Genomic DNA, 25,654 nt, shown 5'->3' with positions numbered 1-25,654 from the left:
TTTGGTAAAAACAATAAACCCAAGTTTCCTTTTCTCTAGCTTAATTGGTACCTTACCAAATTGTTGTGAAAGGTAACTATCCAAAAGTTCTCACTAAATTTGTTATTGTGATTTGAATCAAAACTGATTGATCATTTCTTGGTTCAAAAGTTGATTGTTGTTATTGAAGGCCGCCTAACATAGTAATTGTTGCCTTCTCTTTCTAAGCTACTTCTCATTTTTAATGTCAAAGACTGAAGATCTATTGTTTCTCATATTTCGAGGGCTTTCCTACCAAACTCAAGGGTTGAACACCCCGTCTTCTTGGTCTTGACTCTCACATCAACTCAATACAAGAACATAAATACAACAAAATATGAGCTTTTTCTTAAAACAACTAAGTGAGAAAAATTAGAGGTTAAGGAGATAATATGATAAAAAATATAACGGATAGTTAATGGGATATTTAATTCTAATGCATTTGTAGTTTGGATTAAGATACAAGGCTTACTATATAATAAAGCCACTTTATAACTTTAAAATATGTGAATATTCAGTTTTTGTGTAAAGTAGTCTAACTTACATTCACGAGTGGGACTGATTTGCTTAGTGAACAATGATATATAAGGAAGTAAACTCCTTTGTAATAAATGCAACAACTATCCATTGATAATATCACATTGTCTTATTATGAGTATCTTCCTTTGAGCTTAGTTATGTGAGACAAAACTATATAGAATTTCCTCAATTAAGAATCTAGCTCATTTTGTAATATGGTACTAGAGAAAGAAACAATCTAGGAGTCCAAAGCCATATCAAAAGGCACGAGCATTGAAAAACAAGGTTTCCACTCTCGCACCTTCAACAATTTGAGAGTTGAGGAATTTATATGAGCATGAATACATAGGGGCCACTACCAACAAAGAAAAATCAAGGGATCACCAGCATGCCTTCTCAAAATTTAGAACAGATGATTTCATCTCTTTTATGTAAAGAAACGAGTCATTGAAGGTGATATTCAACTTGAGACTGAATTATAACGACGATAAAATCATAATAGATTGGCTAAAGACAAAGGAGAGATGGAATGTCATTATTGTAAGAAAATGGGTCACATATCTTGGCACTACAGATTTTGGGCTATTGATGTTCTAAAGGGAAAGCCAAAAGAAAAATCACATATAGCTAATGCAACCATTATTGAAGATTCACTAAATACTAAAAATTGTGATGAATTTACTAAAGAAAGGAAATTCTATGCATTTAAGAAGCCTGAATAAAGTAATGGATCTAGTGTAGATATAACTCAGCATATTGCAAATAGTCCAAGAGGTTTGGATCTTAGAGATTATCCCTCATTGGGGTTTTCAAACATGCATGTGGAATGCTATCCAATAATGAGGTTGTGTCACATTCATTGGGGTTTTCAAACATGCATGTGGAATGCTATCCAATAATGAGGTTATGGGACATGCATGTGGATTGCAGTGCAATAGGTTAATTCAGGAGATTCATAATTCAAGAGTTTGGATAGCTGGAATCCAAGATCTCAAGAATTCAACTTGGGAGATACACATTTATAAAGGTTACGAGGCAGCTTGATGGAGCTCTAGTTAGTCCATGAATTGTTTTCCAAAAAATGAGCTTATGAAGAATGTTTGGTTTTGATTACTTATGTTGTAATTGTGTTCAGTCCATATGTGTTTTCCCTTAGTCAATATGGTTTTCTTTGAATATTGTAAGTCTTAAGTGGGGGTGCCTGGATATGAGGCTTACTATGTAATAAAGTCACTTGATAATTTTAGAATATCTTAATGTTTACTTTTTGTATAAAGTGGTCTATTCCACATTCATAAGTGGAAATGATTTTCTTACTGAACAGTGATGTATAAGAAGGTAAACTCCAAATGCACCAGTTATTCATTGTAAATATCATACTATGTTATTGTAAATAACCTGCTTTGAGCTTAATTATATCACTCAACCCTATCTAGGCTTTCCTCTTAGTGATCTAGCTCATTTTGTAATATGAACAGTTGAATAGGTGTTTTTATTTTTAGATTCCTTGTGTTGTACAGATTATATAGGATCTTTTCTCTGGCGGTTTTGAGTTGTATCCACCATTAAGATTAGCACAAATTAGATCCAAGTCATCTGAGTCAACAGCATCCTAAGCACCATACGATGACACTTTTCTTCCTGAAATCCCTTGTTGGTCCACCTACAGATTTTGGCAATATCAACAATCTATGTTGCCTCTGCTCCAGCTGAATTAGTACCTTAACAAATTGCTGTTAAAGGTGACTCTCCAAAATGTCTCACTGAAGTTACTGTTGCAATTTGAACCAAAACTGTGATTAATCATTTCCTGGTTCAAATATTGATGGCTGCTATTGAACGGCACCTTACACAGTAATTGTTGCCTTCTGCTTCTCTGCTACTTCTCATTTTTTAGTCAAATTCTGAAGATCTCTCTCCTCATCTTGCTAAGACCTGCATTCCAGAACCAAGTGTTAAACATCCCATCTTGGTCTCATCTCAGCTCAATATGGGTACATACATACAAGAAAAAGTAGTTTTTTCCACAAAACAGTCCAGAAGTGAAAGAAAAATTTGAGGATAGGGAGTTAACATGATAATAAATCTTCAAAACTAAAAATTTGAACTTGCATCCATGTAGTTACCCCTTTGATTTGGAGCTCTAATACATGTGTTAATATGGGGCCAATGAAAATGCACACAAAAAGGAATGATTTCGTTAAATTATGGCAGCTCATGATTATACAGACAAATTTGTGAATTTGCTGCTTATAAAAGTGCTAATATCAACTGCTTAGACCCTGAATAGCCTTCCTAAGGCAGTTTTCATATCTTTTCCTTTTACGATTGAAAATTTCTTATGAATATCTTACAAAATCAGTCATAGGAATGTTCCTCGGGAATGTCCAGGCAGAGAACTGTATCTTGTAAAATGACTCTTCATACCATAATGTACTTCCTTATGAATAATGACCTCCTTTGAACAGAGAATAAATAAGCTAAAACAAAATATTCAAATCAAAGGAGGAACCCTCTTAATCTACCTTTCTGGAATAGATGCCAACGGGGTATCCACACATATTTCCGTTCACCCTATCTCTTCCAATTTTCTAATCAATAATGCTCTGGTATACTCTTTAATGTTTGGCATAAATTTGCAGGGACAAGTTTCACACAACACCAGGTTTTCTCAACCAGTACCTGGTATAACACTATGTTGATAAACTGACTAAAATTTAAATTATGAGACCATTTCCTGTCTGTTGCCAGCAATTGCTTCAGTACTGCTCCTTTTCTGCATACATTTTAGTAGTAACCATATCAAGCTTGAACATTTCAACTTTGCTAGTAAGTTGGCTGGCTTATCTTGCTAAACAAATATATTCTTGCATTGCAATTTGTATTCACCTACTTGCCCTAGTGCATTGTTTGGCAGAAACATAGTAAGACTAGAACAGACATATATGATTGCCTTTGTCCTTCAGCAGGGAGCTTGCAAAGAAGACATCACAATTGGTTGGTGAAAATCAAGTCTTCCAACCATCTTAATATCCTGAAGAACAGAAGCATGTGTAAGAGTAAACTAAATAAAGGATGCAGAGGAAAATAACAGACTAACATACCCTTGCTATCAATGTGAATAACCAGTAGGTAATGTTCCCTGATCAAAAATAGTTGAAGGGAAAAGTGAACTGTAACCTTGCCATAAAGGGTGATAATCAACCTCCGCAAGCATACATCCATTTTTCATGCCTTGTTTCTTTCCTTGTAATTCACGCAGGAAAAGCCATTGGAGGAAAGTCTATATCTAGTCCTGATGATGCTGCCGAGTATACTCCCATATTGCAATAGCACCACTGACATGAACATTCAGAGATCTAACAACACCATACTGAGGAATTTCCACACATGCATCCAGCACATGGATGATATCAACAGGAATTCCCTCTTTCTCTCTTCCAAGTACGATGACCTAGTTCAGATGAAAATGTTTATCAACTCATCACACAAATGTAGTACAGATGAAAGCATACAATAAAACCTAATTCTTGCAACTAAAACCTTGGTAAAATTGAATTATTTTAAACTTTTTCTGTATTCAAGCTTCTGTTATCCATAATGAATTAAACAAAGTCTTTCGGTAGAAATCACATGAGAGAATTTTTTGTCTGACACATTTCGAACCAACAAGTGTGGTTCATCATCAGGTCCTAAAGATGAACCACACTTGTTGGTTCGAAACGCGTCGGCCAAAAAATTCTCTCATGTGATTTCTACTGAAAGACTTTGTCTATTTTAAACTTCCCATTTTCTGAATCTAGCATATATGAAAAGTTACAAGAAACGGGGAAAGGAAAAAAAGCATACTGTTTTCAGTGGAAATGGATACTTATTAAGTGGTATACTGTTTGCCGTCTGCTCCAATCCCAAAACTACGTACCCTTCCCTCTTCTTTACCTTTAAGTATTCTTTAAGGTTCAATTCAGGTACTTCTTGTATTGGAATCCACTTCTCTGCCGTGACACTGCAAAGGAGACAAGATTTAATATCATCAATCTGAAAATGTGCTTGTTGCTTTCTTGACTATTTGCTTAGAAGCCATTCACCAAATAATGAAATCAGTATTGCACATTAACATAGAAAAAGATAATTCTGTACCTGATTAACTGGAATTGTTTATCTTTTATTATACTTGCATCAGCAATAACTAAGCTTGCTACTTTAAATACCTGTAAGAAAAAGGGTAACCAGTTGACACAGAAGTGGGTGAAGAGATGTCTCACACATTTGCAATATGACAACAACAAGCATATTCAAAAATATCTAGCTAAACTCCTGTCTTTTACACTTCACCTCACAAGTTCGTGCCAATCCTGCAAGATTAGGAATGCGTCCTAGCAAAGATGCAACAACAATCAAGTCCTGCCGCCCCCCTGTCATTTTGTCCATTTCTTTTATTCGTAACTCTATTGCTGACATCAGCAATTGATCTTCAATCTCAATTTCTGCAAGAGGCAAAAGCAACTGACTACTCACTTACGGAGTTCAAAAGGAAAAATGTACTGGTACTTTTACCTACTAGTCAATGATATTTATGGAAACAACATAGGTAATCATATATAGCCCACTGGGATCAGGCTCCCTTTCATAAAGCCAATCTTGTGAAAATGATAAAAAGAGATGATTTTGATTAACATCCTTTAGACCAGCTTGGCCTGTAGTACCCTAACAAAGAGAAAGCAAACAAAGATCACTAGGAAATTGAAATCCTGAAGTTATTTAAACATTTGTTTCAATGTGATTTTAGATTAACAATAAAGTCTCCCAACTTAGTTTGATTGTCATGATTTAGGATTTCATGAAAGAAATTGTGATTATAGATATCACTATAAGCACATTTAATGTTGTTGTATAAAAGGCATTTTAAAAGAAAAGGAACATTGTCTTCGATCTCCTCTAAATTGCATAGATAATAGGTTCTCTTTTCCAAAGGATTTTTTGGACAAGTCTGTTTGCTATTATTTATATGAAGCTCACGCGACTTAGTTCTCAGCGTAGAAATCATCATTTTTTCCTTGAGACTTGCAACTCTATTAGGGTTGGAAGGATGACCTAATCATGGGATATTCCTTTCCTCTATAAAATGTAGAGGGGAAATTCACAATATGTAGCTTGTTACCCATCCATATGATGTAGATTTCTAGCCAACACTGAGCAGCCTCTTAGATCCTTCTTGTTCCTCATATGCTCATTTACCCAATCAACATACTCATCTGACGATGGTGGCTCAACACACATGACACACTTTATTCATTGTTTCATACAAAGTGTTTACAATTGATGTATTGGGCATTTGAGTAAGGATCACGAGTTAAGGTCAAAAAATGACTCATGATTCTTGGAAGTTATGCTTGTTGCTTTATTTCACCTTGGTAGTTATCAATTCCTTATAATCAAGTATGGCCATCCCATGGCTCCTCTTTCATGACCTAGTAGAGGCACAAATAGGAGACCTTGATAGAGATAGTGTGTTCATATTCTTCCAAACTTAACACTTTTCACTCACTCCTTCTTTATTGTCATTACTTTTGAGTTGGTTGTTATCAGTTGCTCATATTGGTTCTTTACTTGTCTCATCCAATGAGAATAAGGGGTCTTGAAATGCACAAAGATTGATGCAGTTGCAAGAAACAATAAATGAGCATGTGCCAACTGCTAAAATGCAAGATATTGGCAAAGGACCAATTTTAGTTAAAATGCATGTTAGCTTGAGCTCCACCACCTCATGTGCTCATCGCCCCAATTCCATGCATATCATGATCTATCAAAGTAAAATGGGCTTAAAAAAACATCGCAACCCCTATCAGCAATGAATTGCTCATACTAAAAGGGAGCAAATGTTGCAAGAAAGAATAAAAGTGTTAGTCAAGGTTGTCATTGATGTCAATATGGCATTATTTGAGATGGCAAATATTCTTGTGATGTCAATGAACCTCATGCAAATCTTAGAGGTTTCCCTTACATTATGAAGATGTCAAACCATTAATGAAGAAGTCTGGTCTGATGCCCATGATACCCTAAACATAATAGATTGATGTAAATCCTAAGTGCCAATCATGTGCCTATGATGACAAGCCCTCCTTGATTGATGCTCATAATGATGTAGCCTTTAAGTACCAATTACTTGCCAAATATACAAGCCCTTGCCCTAACAATATGATGTCCTTACCCTTTATGGATACTGCAATTGATGATGACATGAACCTCATTCTAGCTCCATTAATATTACTCCCAATGTCTGTACAAAAATTCAAGAACAGTCACAAAGAAAAATATTTTTTGACACCTTGGAGGCATCCTTTCACATTGGCTCCTTCACCATCTTGAAGAGGATTTTTTCCCCTTTCTAATGAGCCCTCACTTGCCCTCAAACTCCCAGTATTTGAAGAGAAAATGAATTTTTAAGATTGAGAAATATATATCTTTATTGTAAGCTGACCTAAGTTAACATACATATGTCGGCTCTCATTCTCCAACAGTCACGTCCTCTCTTTAAAGGACGAAACCAATATAAATAAGGTTTCAGACTTCATTTCTTAGCATCCAACTCGATGAAGAATTTAGAGAAGAGGCATAGAAGCAGAATAGAGGCCGAAAAGAATAAGGACATCACTGTTTCAGGCAATTTTCTGTTAAAGTAAGCTCAGAGTTGTTGAAATTTGGTACCGGAGGACAGGTGGTTCCCTTAGGCTTTGATCTTTGGCCTAGGGAAAAGTGTCCAAAAGAATTTAATTTTTCTCCTAAAGTGACTTTATAATTTTATAAAGTTAAATCTAATTTAAAAGTGACTTTAAGTAATAAAGTTACTAAGTCTAATTTTAAAGTAACTTTTATAAAGTAAATGAAAAATTAGAAAGGAAAAGTGACTTTGGAAATAAATGACTAAGTGGGTCTTTATTAAAGTGGGGTGAATTAAAAAATAGAAAGTGAGATTTAAATGAGCATTTAATCTCAGCCATTGATCTAAATCTATTTCAGCCATTGGATTTAGAGATCACCCAAAAGTCACTTGGATCACCCAAAAGTCACTTGGAGTTATATTAAAGGAGGAAAAGGAGGAAAAGATCATTCATTCTTTCATGAGCAGATTGGGAGAAGGAGAGCAAGAGAGCAAGAGAGATTTCTGAGCAGGGAGGAGAAGGAGACAGCAGCTTGGCACACATTCCAAGGCAGCAGTTGAGCAGATTTGTACAGCTGATTCAGCACATAGTGAAAGGCAGATTTTTGCACAAAAATCGAGGAGCAGTTTGCTGATTTTTCTGCACACAAAACAGAGGCCGTACAGCATTTATTGCTGTCCTGTTTGCTGTAATTTCCAGATTGCTGTGAGGCACGGGAAAGGAGATAAGTTGTAAATTTGCTTGCTGATTTTTTGCTGAATAATTCTCACTGTAAAAAGGCAATTTTCAGAAATAAAGAAGAGCTCTCAAACTGGTTTTCCCCAAGAGTTGTAGGGGGTTTTTCCAGGGTCAAGTTGACCAAAAATATCAGTGTTTTAATGTGTTTTAATGGCTGTTTTTGATTGCTGATTTTTAATTCTGCAATTTCCAGCATTCTGAAAAATTTCCAGAATTTGTGTTTTCAGCAATATTTATTTTTTTCAGTCTGTTAAATGTATGGTTATGGGAATGGGCATTTAACTACATGGGAGAAATAAGGAGAAACTGAAAACCGGGGTGGGAAAACAGAGATTTTTACATGGTATCAGAGCTCGAGTGTTGAAGGGCAGTTTGGGACAGCAAAAGGAAAAATTACAGTTGCTGATTTTTCACTCAGAAAATTCCAGCAAGCTGATTTTTTCATAAACAACAATTTTATCTTTACTACAGCAGTGCTATTTTTCAGTTTTAGGACAGCAGGATGTCATTGGGATTGAGGGTGGAGGATAGGCTGGATGGGCATATAAATTACAGCGTTTGGAAGGAGAGAATGCAGAGTATCTTTGAGGAGGCAGAAGTCTGGGATATCATGGTGCATACCGCACAGAACCCTGTTGTTGTGCCCACTGATGTTACTCAGTTGGCTGAGTATAAAAAGAAGAACAATAAGGGTAAGAGGCTGATTCTAGACGGAATCAAAGACCATTGCATTCCTCATGTGAGAGGAAAGAGCAATGCCCATGAGATGTGGACAGCATTGTCCAATCTCTACCAGAGTACCAATGAGAACCGGAAGATGGTCCTAAAGGAGAAGCTGAAGAACATTAAGATGGGGAATGATAGTGCAGCTGGATATCTCACAAAGATTACCAATGTGAGAGATGAGTTGGCAGCGATTGGAGAGGCCATTCCATCCACTGAGTTGGTGCGTATTGCAGTGAATGGCCTCCCCCGTTCATGGTTGAACTTTGCTGATGGGGTTTGTGCACGTGAGACCCTTCCCACATGGGAGAGGTTTTGGGATGATTGTATTCAGACAGAGATCAGGAAAGGACAGCTTGGGGCAGCCAAGCCAGTTGAGCAGGATGAGGACGTAGCACTGGTGGCAGGAGGCAAGAAAGGCAAAGGGAAGAAGCAGGCTTCCACAAGCGGTGGTGGAGGCAAAGGCAAAGGTAAAGGTAAACAGGGGAACACACAGAAGGACTATTCCAAGGTGAAGTGTTGGAATTGTCAAAAGATGGGACACTATGCAATTGTGTGTCCAGAGAAGAAGAAGAAGAAGGGGAAGAACCAGGACGTGGCAGCTTCAGCAGAGATTGAGGACTTTGCAGGTCGTTTTGACCGGGAGTTTGCGTTCACTACGTGTGAGTCCTCTAGTGCAGGATCACCTGCCACACAGGTTTAGAGGGAGCATGCTTTTCCCTCGATTAGCGGAGCATCTACAGGTATCTGGTATGTGGACAGTGGGGCTTCACGTCACATGACAGGAGTCTGTGAGTACTTCTCAGAGCTTTCAGAGAGTGGCACTGATATCGAGGTAGTACTCGGTGATGACAGAGTTGTTAGAGCAGTCGGGGTGGGGACAGTGACATTTCAGAGGGAGTCCAAACCTCCCTTGAAGGTGTCAGAGGTTCTTTATGTGCCAGGGATGAGGAAGAACCTCATATCCGTCTTAGCTTTGGAGGACAAAGGATATGAGGTACTGTTCAGGGGAGGACAGGTGTTGATGTATCCCAGGGGCACTCCAGCTGATTCAGCTAGAGTGATAGGTGTACGCCATGCAAAGGTGTACAAGTTTGCATTCCAACCCCTTTTGGCATTGAGCAGTAGTACCGACAGCAGAGCTAGCAGTTCTGAGCTGTGTGAGATTTGGCACCGCAGGATGGGACATATGTATCATGGAGCCTTGAGGACATTGCGGGAGATCACTACAGGTGTGCCAGATTTCAGTACTGATCACTTTGATACTTGCAGAGGTTGTGCGATGGGCAAGTTTGCCAAATCCCCTTTTCCCAGCAGTGACAGCAGAGCGACGGGGATACTTGATTTGATTCATTCCGATGTGAGCGGTCGGATGTCTCATGTTTCCTTGAGTGGATATGAGTACTATGTTTTATTCATTGATGATCACTCCAGGAGGACCTGGATTTATTTTTTGAAGACCAAGAGTGAGGTCTTCAAGCGGTTTCAGGAGTTCAGAGCTCTTGTGGAGACTCAGACAGGTCGAAAGATCAAGTCCTTGAGGTCGGACAATGGAGGAGAGTACACCCTTGGAGAGTTTGTTGACTATTGTGCGGAGGCAGGCATTAGGAGGGAGTTCACTGTTCCTTACAACCCCCAGCAGAACGGAGTTGCAGAGAGGAAGAACAGATCCATCATAGGGGCTGCCAAAGCCATGTTACATGATCAGGGGTTGCCATTGTTCTTGTGGGCAGAAGCCTGCAACACAGCTGTTTACTTGCAGAACAGGAGTCCGCATCGTGCCTTGGGGCACATGACTCCGGAGGAGGCTTTCTCTGGGAAGAAGCCTGATATTGGTCATCTTCATATCTTTGGATGCATAACATACTCCTATATACCCAAGGAGAAGAGGACCAAACTAGAGCCCACCGCAGAGAAGGGTATCTTTGTGGGCTACAGTGAGACCTCAAAGGCCTTTCGGATTTACATTCCTGCACAGAGGAGAGTTGTTGTCAGACGGGATGTGAAGTTCGAGGAGGACAGGGCCTTTAGGAGGTCACGGGAGTTAGAGTATCTGGATCAGCGAGACCCTCAACAGCAGTTGAGTCAGTCGCAGGGATCCAGTGGGCAGGGATCAAAAGGATCAGGAGGTACATCTATGAGGATGTCAGGTCTGTCAGTGAGCAGTGGCTCATCGAGCCAGAGGGGTGGTGCTCCGGGCAGCATGTAGAGCAGTTCACAGAGCAGTTCACTAGGGAGTCCACTGATGGACAGTTCACACGGTACCTCAGCTTCTACAGGTTCAGGTGCAGGCAGGAGGACAGCAGACAGACAGTCAGGAGTTCAGGCTACTGATGGTGATGAGGAGGAGGAGTTTCATTCTCCTATGGGAGAAGCATGCTCAGGGAAGAGGAAGCCCAAGAGGCTTCAGGACACCTTGAGAGATGCCACATCTGTTGCTGAGCCGAAGAGGCCGGTCAGAGAGAGTAGACCACCTGAGAGGTTTTGTAGCTATATGGCGATGGTTACCAGCATCCTTGACTCTGAGCCTTCTAGCTATGAGGAGGCAGCCAGCCAGCAGGTCTGGAGAGAGGCCATGCAGGAGGAGTATTCTTCTATCATGAAGAATGATGTTTGGGAGGTGGTGCCGAGGCCTGAGGGCAAATCCGTGGTTACTTCCAGATGGCTTTACAAGGTAAAGCATGCTGCAGATGGCAGCATTGAGAAATTCAAAGCGAGGTTTGTGGCTAGAGGGTTCTCCCAGGTAGAGGGAGTTGATTATGAGGAGACCTTCGCTCCTGTGGCTCGATATACTTCGATCCGCTCCATTATATCGATAGCAGCAGAGATGGGTTGGAAGATCCACCAGATGGATGTGAAGACCGCATTTCTCAATGGCTTCATACAGGAGGAGGTGTACATTGAGCAGCCACAGGGCTTTGAGGTGCATGGGAAGGAGTCCCATGTGTGCAGATTGAAGAAGGCCCTTTATGGCCTGAAGCAAGCTCCCAGAGCTTGGTACTCCAGGATAGATACATATTTGCAGGGGATGGGTTTCACAAAGAGTGAGGCAGATCCAAACCTTTACTTTATTGTGATTGGTGAGGAGCCTCTCATTCTGGTGCTGTATGTGGATGACTTGATCATTATAGGTGCAAAGAGACTCATAGAGCACTGCAAGAGAGATCTTGCGGCGGAGTTTGAGATGAAGGACATCGGCCTGATGCATTACTTTTTGGGTTTGGAGGTGTGGCAGGAGGAGGGGCATTTCTTCCTGGGGCAGGGGAAGTATATTGTGGACATCCTTAGCAGATTCCACATGGAGGATTGTAGACCCATGTCGACACCGATGATCACCAACTGGAAGAAGCTTCATGCTTTGGATTGCGAGTTGGTGGATCCCACATTGTACAGGCAGCTGATTGGTTCCTTGATGTATTTGGTCAACACTAGACCAGATATCTGTTTTGCAGTCAACACGATGAGTCAGTTTATGTGTGAGCCTAGGAAGGTTCACTGGGTGGCTGCAAAACACATTTTGCGGTACTTGCAGGGGACAGTGGATTATGGTCTGGACTACAGGCAGGGAGATGGAGTGAGATTGGCAGGATACACTGATTCTGATTGGGCAGGTTGTGCTTCTGATAGGAAGAGCACTTCAGGGTGTTGTTTTGGGTTGGGATTAGCAGTAGTGTCATGGTTCAGCCGGAAGCAGCAGTCAGTAGCACTGAGTTCAGCGGAAGCAGAGTATATGGCAGCCAGTCTAGCTAGTTGTGAGGCCATCTGGCTTCGCAAGGTGTTGTTTGGCTTATTTGGTCAGCCGTTGAGACCTTCAGTGATTTACTGTGATAATCAGAGTTGCATTAAACTCACGGAGAATCCAGTATTTCATGACAGGTCAAAGCATATCGGGATCAGATATCATTTCATCAGAGACTATGTTCAGAAGGGAGTTGTGAAACTTGAGTATATTTCCACTGATGAGCAGGTTGCAGATATTCTTACCAAAGCCTTACCACGGGGCAAGCATGTCTACTTCAGAGACAAGATGGGTGTGGTGAGGAACACCTTCCTCGGTAAGAGGGAGTGTTGAAATTTGGTACCGGAGGACAGGTGGTTCCCTTAGGCTTTGATCTTTGGCCTAGGGAAAAGTGTCCAAAAGAATTTAATTTTTCTCCTAAAGTGACTTTATAATTTTATAAAGTTAAATCTAATTTAAAAGTGACTTTAAGTGATAAAGTTACTAAGTCTAATTTTAAAGTAACTTTTATAAAGTAAATGAAAAATTAGAAAGAAAAAGTGACTTTGGAAATAAATGACTAAGTGGGTCTTTATTAAAGTGGGGTGAATTAAAAAATAGAAAGTGAGATTTAAATGAGCATTTAATCTCAGCCATTGATCTTAATCTATTTCAGCCATTGGATTTAGAGATCACCCAAAAGTCACTTGGATCACCCAAAAGTCACTTGGAGTTATATTAAAGGAGGAAAAGGAGGAAAAGGTCATTCATTCTTTCATGAGCAGATTGGGAGAAGGAGAGCAAGAGAGCAAGAGAGATTTCTGAGCAGGGAGGAGAAGGAGACAGCAACTTGGCACACATTCCAAGGCAGCAGTTGAGCAGATTTGTACAGCTGATTCAGCACATAGTGAAAGGCAGATTTTTGCACAAAAATCGAGGAGCAGTTTGCTGATTTTTCTGCACACAAAACGGAGGCCGTACAGCATTTATTGCTGTCCTGTTTGCTGTAATTTCCAGATTGCTGTGAGGCACGGGAAATGAGATAAGTTGTAAATTTGCTTGCTGATTTTTTGCTGAATAATTCTCACTGTAAAAAGACAATTTTCAGAAATAAAGAAGAGCTCTCAAACTGGTTTTCCCCAAGAGTTGTAGGGGGTTTTTCCAGGGTCAAGTTGACCAAAAATATCAGTGTTTTAATGTGTTTTAATGGCTGTTTTTGATTGCTGATTTTTAATTCTGCAATTTCCAGCATTCTGAAAAATTTCCAGAATTTGTGTTTTCAGCAATATTTATTTTTTTTAGTCTGTTAAATGTATGGTTATGGAAATGGGCATTTAACTACATGGGAGAAATAAGGAGAAACTGAAAACCGGGGTGGGAAAACAGAGATTTTTACAAGAGTTGTGAATAGAAGTTCGAACTGTGGGCAGTTTCACCTCAGGCTTGGACAGCTACCTGTGGAGGACAGACCTCAGGCTTGGACAACTACTTGTGGAGGACAGACCTCAGGCTCGAATCTGTGGATAAGAGGCTAGGAATAACGACTCAGAACTGTAACCAGTCATCTTGATAGTTCTGTTTTAAGGGCTCAGACAGCTACCTGTGGAGGGATACGTCTAAAACCCGCGGGGGCATTCTTCCAGACTGGCCTACTCATTTTTGAAGCTCAGTTTTGGTGAACTGGACTAGCTTTGTGTAGTATCTCAGTGGAAAACTCGGATTATAGATCAGTGATGGGCTCGGTTCTGTGATCATACCCTCGAAATAGTGGACAATCTACCTGTGTAATATCTAGCCTTTGGAGAGATTACAATTCGGTTGATGAACAATCATTTGCATAGAGCCTCAGACTAGTTAGAACAGTAAGAGCTACAGCAACCTGTGGAATCATTTGTGGAGGCTCAGACCAGACCTACAAGTGCCTCGGACCTATGGGTTGTTATACCCTTGGTAGCTCGGTTCTGTGACATGCTTGGACTGTCATCACAACTCAGAAATTAGTGAGAATAGTCACCAAATTGTTGACCAGTAAAGGACTGTGTTCTTGTAGCTACAAAAGCTCATTTGGAGGAGTGAAATATTTGAAAAGTGAATAATACACTTTGGATCCTTAACTACAGTGAGCTCAGATATGACAGTCTTGTGGTTTGACACACCAAATCTATGAAGGCTCGGTGAAAGCTTGCATTTCTGTGAAAACAACAACAGTGAAGGCTTGAAGCCTTAACTAAAACAGTTGAACAGTCACATATTTGAAGAATTACACATATTTGGAAGCATTACAGTCAGTTGAAAAATTACACTTAAAGAGTTGGACAGTCACATATTTGGGAGCGTTTGGAACCTTGAACAAAGGAGTATTTGGAGTTTGTGCTTGCAGCTTTGAAGATTGTTTATTGTAGCAGCTTATTGAGAACTCTTGAAGAGTATATTGGGGTAGACTACTGAAGACGTTTCTTGGGACAACTGATTGAAGACATCTTGAGGTATCACCAAGCATTAATTGACGTCTTGGAGACACCCTTGGAGATCATGATGCATTGAAGCCATCATGAGGTGACCTTTGGAGATCTTTGTTTTGGGTAATATGAAGAGCAGTGGTGACACCTTCTAAGAAGACAAGGTTGTCATTGATCAATCAATATAGCTCCGGTAAAGGAATTCGGAATAAAAACAGAAAAACCGAATCTACTGATGCTATGATTATTGGATTACAAAACAAAATGGACAATATGAAAATTGAAATAATGAATATTGTTAGTAAACAAATAGATTCTTTGAAGTTTCAACAGAAACTTGTAGAAGAGCAAGAGATATTGTCTATTTTCTGTCCTAAATGTAGAAGAAAGCATCCTTTAAGAGAATGTCCTCCAGATATTAAAGAAACTAATAAATGTGCAATTTGTGCAGATAACCATCATACGGATAAATGTCCCTCTATACCTGGGCTAAAAGCTGTATTGGAGGGGGGACAACCTAAAGCCGAATCATTGCATGCTATGGGAGCAAGAAGGAATTGGCCTCAGGTAAGTGCAGGTATGGTTCCTGAATCTCCACCACATTTTTTTGGTTATAATGCACATTCATATTCCTATCCTAACACTGGTCACTCTCAACATTGGCAGTAGGGGAATCAATATCAATATGGACAACCCTCCCAATCTTGGCAACAAGGATGGAGAGGGCCAAACCATTCATATCATCCACATAATTCCTATCATGCACCTATGCAATCATACCCTCCTACATATGCACCTTACCCAATGCCTCAACCATCATTACCTCAGTTGAGTCAACCTATGCCACCATTACCATTACCTCCACCGTTTCGACCTTCTCTGCTGCCTGTTCAACCTATACCCAACCCCAATAATAAAGCAGTACAAATGATACATTCTATGACCCCGCTTTCTTCATCCAGGTTTTAGACTATGCCAGTTGGAGTCAATGATCTCCAATTGAGATCAGGGAAGGATCTATGTTGATATATGGTATGACTCCTAGTTCTTCACGGTTTGAGAGTTATCTGTGTTTGAAGCTAGTAACCCCAATTAGTGGGCTAAAACCCTATGGGGTTGTGGCATGGCACTCATAATTGGTTGTGGTCATTGAATAGTCAATAATTAATAATTTTTTTTGCTCCTAAAATCCCTCCAACGTTCACTTGTTGAGGACCCTCTCAACTCAAGACATTAATATAAATAATGACCCTCATATCCTCCGTCACCCCTGCTGGGTAGCACATTGCTCCTTCTCTGAACCCTCTACTGGCTGGAAAAACTGAATCTCTACCTCCCAGTCTCCCAACTCGGCTCTCGGCTTCTGAAACTCGATTTCCTCAGCAGGAATTTGATCTCCCTCTAAGGCCTATGCTGCCACTGCATCAGCTCTGGGTGGGCCAGCGTCTGCCTCTCTCTGGACGCAATTCTTCCCTCTCTGCTTTGTACTCTCTCGCCCAGGAAAACTTCCTTCTTCCGGATACTATCTCTGCCCCTCGTTGCAAGAGATCTCTTCCATCACTCCTCTAACAATTGTTGCGCTGCCCTCTCTGAGAAATTCGATCTTCTTGATCTCTGTGTGTGTGTGTTCCAAGTGACCCTCAAGCTTCCTTAAATAATCTCCTCGTTGACATTCAACGGCCTAGATTAAAAGCTAATCAATGGCTAAGATCATTTCTGCTTGATCCTCATCTTCTTCTAGAAGTTACACCCACAGTTAGATTAATACCCATTAATTATTTTATTTTTCTAAGTTTAGACTTAGGGTTCCTTTCAAAATAATTAATTATTTTAATAAAATTGTTTTTGGGTGGAATTCCCAAAACGCTTTCTGGGTTCTTTGGAATACATGTGCCTAAGCCTCCCTGCAAAATTTGAAACTTAGAGCACATTCGATGCTACCAGAAATCAACACTCCCTCTTAGTGAGGAATGCGCTCTAGCAATGCAACCTACTGAAGCATCACTCTGTTCTGTAACATCTCCTTCTGCGTTGTTGATGTCTAGCATGTTGTCCATCAATTGCTGCACAAATGCTACAACTCTATTGTTGCTGACCTTGCCACTATCAACCCTACATTTGTACTGCAACTCCCTCTGAATTTCTGCATCTGTGTTGTTGCTGGCACTGGCACTGCCCATTGCTCTTGCACTGCAAACTGCTGTTGCTACTGCATCAACAATGGAAAAACATCCCAAATTACTGAACTAACTATGTTTAGTATGATACCATATGAATGCTAAAACCTGACTACTACTAGTCTCTACGTTGACCCCCTGAACTTTCAGCATTGTTGCTGACCTCTGCTTTGTGCCATCTCCACTATTGCCAACTCTTCTTTGCGTTGTTTAGTCTCTGGCGTTCCTAGCCACTGCAACTATCTCTCTGACACTCCTCGGCACCATCCAACGTTAGTCCATCCTACTACCACAAAACTAGGCTCCTGTAGCAAGGTTCTGATTCAAGAGGTGGGCTCCTCAAGGATCCTGCCCATGTGTAGTCTTTCGAACTACAACTCCAAATCAACCCACCTCCCTCCTGGAATTATCTCAGCTGTCATGGAAAACTCCTTGATCTTCGCCAGTGCAACCTGCGGATCGTACTTCTCATCTTTGTCCTTCTTCTTGAGAGGACACTGTGTTGCATAGTGACCCATTTCACCAAACCTTAAGCACTTTATCTTTGAGACATCCTTCTTACGTCTCCGCTGCCCCTTCGATGCAAGAGCTGCATTCTCATTCTCCTCTTTGGGCTTCAACCCACCGTTGCTGCTTCCGTCAAGTTTACACTTGACCAAGTCTCTCCTCAACTTCTCTTGCTTGAGAGCTGCCCACATCTCATCCCAATTCAGCAAAGTCGCCCTACACAGGATACTCTGGACAAAGACTTGTCACTCATCTAAGATAGAATTGAGGGCCAGTCTAACCAACTCGGAATCTTGAGGTGTGGACCCCACAGCTAATAACTCATCTTGGGTTTCCTGAAGCTTTGTGAGGAACGAATCTACGTGCTCCCACTTCTGCATCTGAGCAGATCTCAACTTCTGTTCTAAGTACATCTTTTGTTGCTCGAAAGATCCCTGATACAGCGTAGACAACACATCCCACATCTCCTTAGAAGTCCCTTTGAAAGCGATATGACAGACTACATGATCCTTCACTCCGTCGAGGATCATACAGTTTGCCTTCACCATTTCTGCCTTGTATTTCCTGGTCGCAGCCCTCTCCAGGAGTACATAGACAGGGCTAGCAGCAAGGGTTGCCCACTTATAGGGAGAGACGCAAGGATTCCTAGACATATCTAGTTGATTGGTTGGGTAGAGTTGCAGGAATTGAGCATGGTACAACACAGTGGACCCGTGCCATATACAGGTACACATGCATCTGATCCTTCCCACGAGATGGATTGGTGAGAAATCATGAGTTGGTATCCTATTGGTGGCATGATATTCTTAATTAGGGGCATAATGCAGTAGGGACCCTCAGACATGAGTACTATGTGCTCCAGCTGGCAGAGGGAGGTGGGCCAACATCTTTCCAACACTTCAAGCCTACATCTACATAGCGGGGCCGACCTTGGCCTATGCGAAGGGTTGGACTGGAGAAAGGTAATGAGTTGGTATGCGATTAATAGAGCAACATTCATAGTTGGAGCTATAGCACAGTAGTTGCCATGGACAGTTCATGCTTTTCCTTCGTAGCATTGGGATCCAGGAGGATTGGTTGATGACAGCTTCAGTTAGAGATTGGTCTGGGATCCGGGCATTGAGCGGCCCGTTCATGGTGTGTTGACACAAAAGCATAGAGTCACCCAGTGCTTTGTATGGGATCCGAGCATTGGGTCTCAGTTGCATTGGGCCACCAGGCTTGTCCACAGGTTTGGATTGCTTGAGGGCAAGCAATCTTGGGGCGAGAGGATTTGTGTTGTTCATTTTTCTGGGGTTCCTTATGGATGGACTTTCAGGGTTGGAGGCAGACAGGTCACAGGTGCAACTTTACTTCATTAGTGGGCCCAAGGGCTTTTGGAGATGTTTCATGGGGTTTTGAGGAGTTTCTATGGGATTTGATGGCATTCACTTGGCATATTCCATCATCTGCACAACTTTCCTTTTGTACCCTTGCATTTTGACAACTTTCGAGATATACGGTTATTTATGGGCCTAACACAATTAATTACACTTAAGGTGACATTCCAAGAGGAATACTTGATGGAACACCTTAGTGTAATAGCTCATTGGAACCAGGTCAAGAAGATCTACAGGATGGGATGGTTAGAAGTGATTTTCAGTTACCTAAGGAGGCATGGTCAATTTACCATTTTCCCACATTAAAAGAATATTTTAATTAAAGAGAGAAATGTGCTCAATGATTAAAATAATAATAAAATAGGAGGTTCTAGCAAGGTCAATCAAATTTATAAAAGAGGAGGAGGTGGCCATTGGAGGACATCTGGGATTTAATCTTCTTGTATGAAAGGTGTCAGAACCCAATTCTCTACTTCAGTAGCCCTAGGACGAAAACCCTCGGGTGATTCAGTGGGATTGGGCGAGTACCCATCTCCCCTTGGTGAATTCATCTAGAATTCACAAGAGAACTTAGCGGTGGTATTTCAGTTCATTTTGGAGGGCCAGCACAACATTGGAGCAAATTCTTGAGGTCAGTTTTCCATCTCAGAGATTTTGTTGTATTAGTGTGTAAACCCCAGTTTTCTATTAGAATAAAATTTGAGATTGTTCCTGCTCATCTTTTTGTTAATTTGCTGTATTCTATTGGTTATATTTTTAAATGGCAATGTTCTGTTAAATAAATGGTAATTTTTATGAAGTAATTTTGGTTTTGTTGGATTTCCGCAGAATATTTCGTTTGGATTATTACATAATATGAATGAGAGAATAAATATCATTTAAAAAATGACAATACTTGCATGATACATGAATCTCACAAATTTTGCAAAACAAAGAAACTGAATAATGGAATCTTTACATTCACATTCTAAAGATTTGTGCAAACCTGCTAGTGTAAAACCATTCGCATTTTTTCCAGACGTTGACAATTTGGTATTGATGCTTTCATCAAACCTATGAGAAAGGATTTTCTTCTGAAAATCCAGAGAATCGTCAATGGAGCCAGAGAACACATCCATTATGCAAGATGAATCACTACCAGTAATTTTACTAAGCTTAGCATTTCCTTCCTGCATGTCTGAATATGGATTGTCACGGTTGGTCGTGCTTCTAAGTTCTTCATTCTTAAGATTCACCGCATCTTCTTCCATGGCAACTCGCAGCTCCCCTCTGACCTCCTGAGAACAATATAATATATACACATTACCATATAACCACATGCCATGTAAAAAAGGTTGCACTGCGTAGGATGCACTTAATGAAATTACAGAAAAGAAAACACGTACATTGAGAAAGTCTATGACATGCTCTACAATAGAAACTGGAACACACTCAAAAGGGAGCTCCTGCACAGCAAGTAGAAAATGTTCCTTTGGAATTTATATGATACTTGCAGTAATAAATGAGTGTCCAAACAAAAATTATACTCTATGGTTAACCAAACTTTGCAATGAACTACATACAATAGATGGGTCAGTATCGCCATTTTTGAAACAGAATATTCCCCGTGGTGTTGCTGAAGCAACAGGATCAAATAGATCCAAGTGTTTCTCCACTGAAGATCTCAACCTACAGAAACATAATGAACTATAAGATGAATCTTTGATTACATAGACTTTTTGTGAGAATTAATCAAGCTTCAGGAAGGAAACATAAAGCACAGCACAACCTAGTCACCCGAAATGTAATGAAAAAGGTCCCTTCCATAGTTTTTCTTGTTTGCTCGTATTACATAAAACTTCCTAAAATTAAATTGTGAACATTAAAGCAAAGAGTATATTCCATATACTGACAGAATCATTGCCGCAAATTTTCAAAATGATATTAAATTCCGGCAGAGTAGAGAGAAATTCTGGATGGATGGTTTTCTTGTAGCATTAAAAAAAAAATCTCCAAGCAAAATTAGAAGGAATTTCACAAAACACACAAAATATGGTTTCCAAGCTAAAAGAAAAGGAAAAAGAACAATTAAAATATAAAAAGTCAAAAGAACAAGCCACATTAAGAGCAATCCATTCAGCATGACATAAAAATATATGAACCCCGCTTTTAATCTTTAAGTTTATTTTTACAAATGACATATTTTAATTATGAAGTTTATTTTGAACATATATATGACCATCCATTTTGGGGCTGTCACGTTTCCAACAGTACCCATTTTGGCACTTCCACATGTTTCCATGTTTCGTTCAACTTAGATTAAGGGTCAAGAGAAACCAACAATATCATTACTGGGCATTGAAGTTCTAATATTTACAAAGTTTTAATCATCGACAATAAAAATTTTGAAATTTTGGGTCATCATTGATTTATAAGCCAGGATTTATGAGAGTACCTTCAAGCCATTAAAATTTGAAAATAAAAAGTAGCATGCTAAAATGGTGCTCACTATATAATGTCATTGTCTACAACAGAAAATGGATGAATAAACCTGCAAAAAAATGCCCATGGAGAAAAAATGGATACCAACAAGAAGAAAATCAAGCTCACCATGTCAAATCATTGTGGTCACCTCAATAAGTGATCAATGTCCTAGGTCGAAGTGCCCAATGGAGTCATCAAGTGGAGCTATATGTCCTCTCTGACTACCTAGAGAAGCATCATAAAATCCCTTGAGGGATGGCAATTGTAGCTGGGAGCAAATATCTAGCAACATACTCACAAAAACAATTGAGATCAACATCATAGTTGCACAAAGCCATAAGTGTATTAGAGTGGGCCATATTCATGCTAAAGGCATCAAAGTACTTCTCACAAGCATCATCACAAATGTTTTCCAAGCTTATGATTTGTAAACAAGTTACCTTGCATAGCTATGGGAGGATTATCACAAGGCCCTATTATGTGCTTCCAACCCTAAGGGGGGGAATAGTTCCTAGGCCAACCCATCAAACAGTAGGTATAAGAGATCAATGACATTATATGGGGTTTACTTCATGGAGGATGCCACTGCTTTGTGCTATGAAATGCACAACATCCTTGAGCATTATATTGAGATGATGGAAAAATCATGGGGCTTGAGTTACCCCTTTTCCTCAACCCATTTTTACCACCCATTTTGTGTGCCTTTTTCATCATTATTTTTCACATATAGCTTGGGTTACAAGCTTTCAATGATTCATCATTGATGCCCTTAAAGATAAGTCTTTCCTTGCTCATTGAGGTTGGGAAATTCGAAATCCCTTCCATTTGGATAGATCATATTTTGGCCAGGAATTGCATGAGAGCTCATGATAGGGGTAGAGCTCAAGCTAGGCTTTTGTCCACGTGCTTTCATTTATCCCTTCCAATCTTCTACATTTTAACATATGGCTCATGATTTGTCCTTTCTTTATGTTGCATCGACCTCTTAGGGCAAAGTTTCTAGGCCCATTCTCATCGATGAGGAAAACATGGAACAAATATTGGTGACAGATATAAATGAATCCGAAGATGAGCTCAGGCTAGGCTTTTGTCCACGCACTTTTATTTATCCCTTCCAATCTTCTACAATTTAACATATGGCTCATGATTTCTCCTTTATTTATGTTGCATCGACCTCTTAGGGCAAAGTTTCTAGGCTCCTACTCATCGATGAGGAAAACATAGAACAAATATTGGTGACAGATATAAATGAATCCAAAGATGGGATGTGGATACATGGAGATGGAAGGTTTGAGGTATGGATCACCATGGACACAAAACATCAATTACAACCTCCTATTTGTGCCCCTCAAGTCTAGAGTTAAACTTTCTACTACCTGCACCTCACCCAAAGTGGATGCCAACTTTTACCATCAATTAGCTGGCAATGTTTTGTACTTAACTCATACTTTACCTAGCATCTCCTTTGTTTGTGGTGTTTTTGCCTGATACATGCAAAAATCATATGAAATCCATGGGGAAGAAACATGTAAATGCTTCACTATATCCATAGTACAATTCAATTTAACATACAACATAGTTCAAGGAGAACTATTCAGTTAGTTGGTTTTACATATTCTAATTGGTCTAGTGACCTTGATGATCAAAAGTTTGTTATAGGTTATGTCTTCAACCTTCATTCTAGATTTGTCTCTAAAGCTTGCAAGAAACAAAATTCCCTTTCCCTTTCTTCTATAGAAGTTGAGTATCGAACAATAATTCATGCAAATCAAGAAGTTCTTTGGCTTGAACAAATCCTTTCAATGTTTGGATTCTACCAACAACATCCAATCACTCTCTGGTATGACAATGAAAGTGGCATTCAGCTCACGAAGGAGCTCATTCAACATTAGCGTAGTAAACATATTGAGTTACACATGCACCTCATTTAGAAGCTTCTTTAGAACTGCACCCTTTAAGAGCTCTATTGCCAAAAAAATAACCAAGTTGTTGACATTTTCACAAAGTCCTTCACAGATGCGAAATTTGTAAAATTTCAATCAATGTTAGGTGATCATATAATTATCAATAAGGTTATAGGATAGGCTTTAATGCCTCCCCTCTCCTTTTGACACTGTAAATCCTTCAATCCCATCCCAAGTTGCTCTTGAGAGGAGATTTTAGCCCATTTAGACACTAGGAGTTGGTTAAGGTGAACTTGGTCCAATGTAATATTATGTTAAAGTGTGCTTATAGTGTGTTTCCTTTGTGTGCATTTGTACTTTATTAATCCAATAGTCACAATCAGTGTTGATAATATCGCCGAGATATCGGCGATATTCGGAAATATCGCGATATTTTCGGCGAGCCGATATATCGCCTACAAAATATCGCGATATTTTCGGCTTTTGAAAATATCGCGCGATTTCCGAAATGTCGCACGATATTTTCGGAAAATATCGCGCGATTTCCGAAATATCGCCGATATTTCGGAAAATATCGCGCGACAATCGAAAATATCGCCCGGTGACTGTAAAATTTTTTTGCACAGCCTATAAATATCCGATTTTGGTTTTTTTTCATATCATTTTCATTTCTGATTGCTGGAGAAGGAAGGGGAGAGCTATGTGGATGCTGCCAAGGAGGGTTTGAACGTTCTAGGCCCTAGTATTGATATGCTATTCATGGTAATGTTAAATTCTTAAAGTAAAAGTGCCATTCTCCTTAATCTTCATTTTCATCATTTTACTTAAATTTTTAACATTACCATGAAATGACTCAGGATGTTTGAGAGTGGTTCCGGCCTCATTGGATTTCATATGGAGAAAGTAGAATTTTAGATTTCATTCAAAATGCAGCAGACTTATCAGTTTTTTAGGATTTTAGGATTGGGAGATTGTAATGTTTCCAGGTGATACCACCTGCCCGGGCTACCCCTGCCACTAGTAGAGGACATGGTCTACCTCCTATAGCTCCTACTTCTAGTTCTTCAACTTCTAGAGCATAGCAAACTCCACTGCCAACTCCACCAGCACTAGCATCTACATCTAGAGGGAAAGGGAAAGCTGTGGCATTTTCTCACAAGAGGGGCAGAGGAAATCAATAGGATTAGACTTTAGTTATTTTCTTATGTGCTTGTAAGTTGTACATGAACAATGAACATTGAATATTCAAGAATCAAGACCAAGCATATCACATTCTAATTTCTAAATAGTAAATTTTGATTCTATTTATTTTTTTGAAGTGAACTATGAACTTTGAGAAGTAATTATATTTTAATTTGATTAGATAAGCTGCAACCTGCAATTTAATATGGATAAAAAACTATATTTTGGTATATATATATATATATATATATATATACCAAAATATAGTTTTTTATCCATGTATTTACGTGTCCTCCATGTCTCGTGTCCTCGTGTCATGTGACTTAGTTTAGACAATATTGATGTATTGTCTCCATGGAGGGTGGAGTCTGAGGAGCCCTTCTTGGAGGAGTCACCTTCATGGTTAGAGCCAGTGGCAGATGATCCATTAGAGCAGGGGCAACAAGAGGAGGACTCAGAGTCAGAGGAGCAGCAGCACTTAGAGGAGCAGGAGGAGGAGGAGGAGGACACTGCGGGAGCATCAGCATCAACACCATCTGCTATAGATATAGGAGAGTACAACCCCATACCTAGCACTCATTATTTGACATTAGGTGCAGAGGCAGGGTCAGGGCCTCCTACTACTAGGGGCAGGCCTGGCAAACAGCGCATCATGTTTTCCCGTAAAAGGGGGAGAGGGCAGTGATTTCAGATAGATAGCTGCTAGTTTTATTTGTTGTGCTACATATAACTCATGATGATGAGATACTTTTATATATGTGATGTTATTTTGTATTGGTTCTCCACATTTGAGTCCTTGAATGGACAATTACCAGGGATCAGCAGGATTTGGTATCACCTTTGATGTATCATTTCTATTTGACATCATATATATCAGTGTTTTCTTCATATTTATGTGCCAATGTGTTTATTTCATGTTGTTATTGCTTTATATGTTTAAAAATCTGAAAAAAATGAATATATTATGCATTTTTTATGCTTGCCGATATTTGCCGATATTTTGCCGATATTTTCGCCGATATTGCCGATAAGATATTTTCTGGACCCTCGTCGATATTTTCCCGATACGATATTATCAACACTGGTCACAATCATGTCCTACATATGATTGATATGACAATTTAAACATCTCAATCTTAATGACACTTGACCTATGGCAAAACACAAAACCAATTCATGGTCTCTAGTTAAAGAGCATGGAGGGT

The 25,654-nt window shown here is 39.8% G+C and overlaps 1 protein-coding gene across 1 annotated transcript in view; it reads right to left on the bottom strand.

The window, feature by feature from the left end:
- Positions 1-1,876: 1,876 nt before the first annotated feature.
- Positions 1,877-25,654, bottom strand: part of LOC149252027 (tRNA/rRNA methyltransferase (SpoU) family protein) — a 425,400-nt gene continuing 401,622 nt past the window's right edge. Inside the window, 10 exon segments of the mRNA XM_089459645.1 lie at positions 1,877-2,472; positions 3,063-3,313; positions 3,431-3,571; positions 3,718-3,991; positions 4,387-4,543; positions 4,678-4,748; positions 4,873-5,024; positions 19,886-20,177; positions 20,286-20,345; positions 20,463-20,568. Of these exon segments, the coding sequence (XP_089315771.1) occupies positions 3,827-3,991; positions 4,387-4,543; positions 4,678-4,748; positions 4,873-5,024; positions 19,886-20,177; positions 20,286-20,345; positions 20,463-20,568 (1,003 nt within the window). The 3' untranslated portion in view covers positions 1,877-2,472; positions 3,063-3,313; positions 3,431-3,571; positions 3,718-3,826.

This window comes from Pinus tabuliformis, chromosome 7 (genome assembly GCF_031772625.1).
Source record: "Pinus tabuliformis cultivar Carrire ecotype Pingquan chromosome 7, CPIR1, whole genome shotgun sequence".
Classification (NCBI taxonomy): Eukaryota; Viridiplantae; Streptophyta; class Pinopsida; order Pinales; family Pinaceae; genus Pinus; species Pinus tabuliformis.
This window is presented reverse-complemented; position numbering and strand designations above follow the sequence as displayed.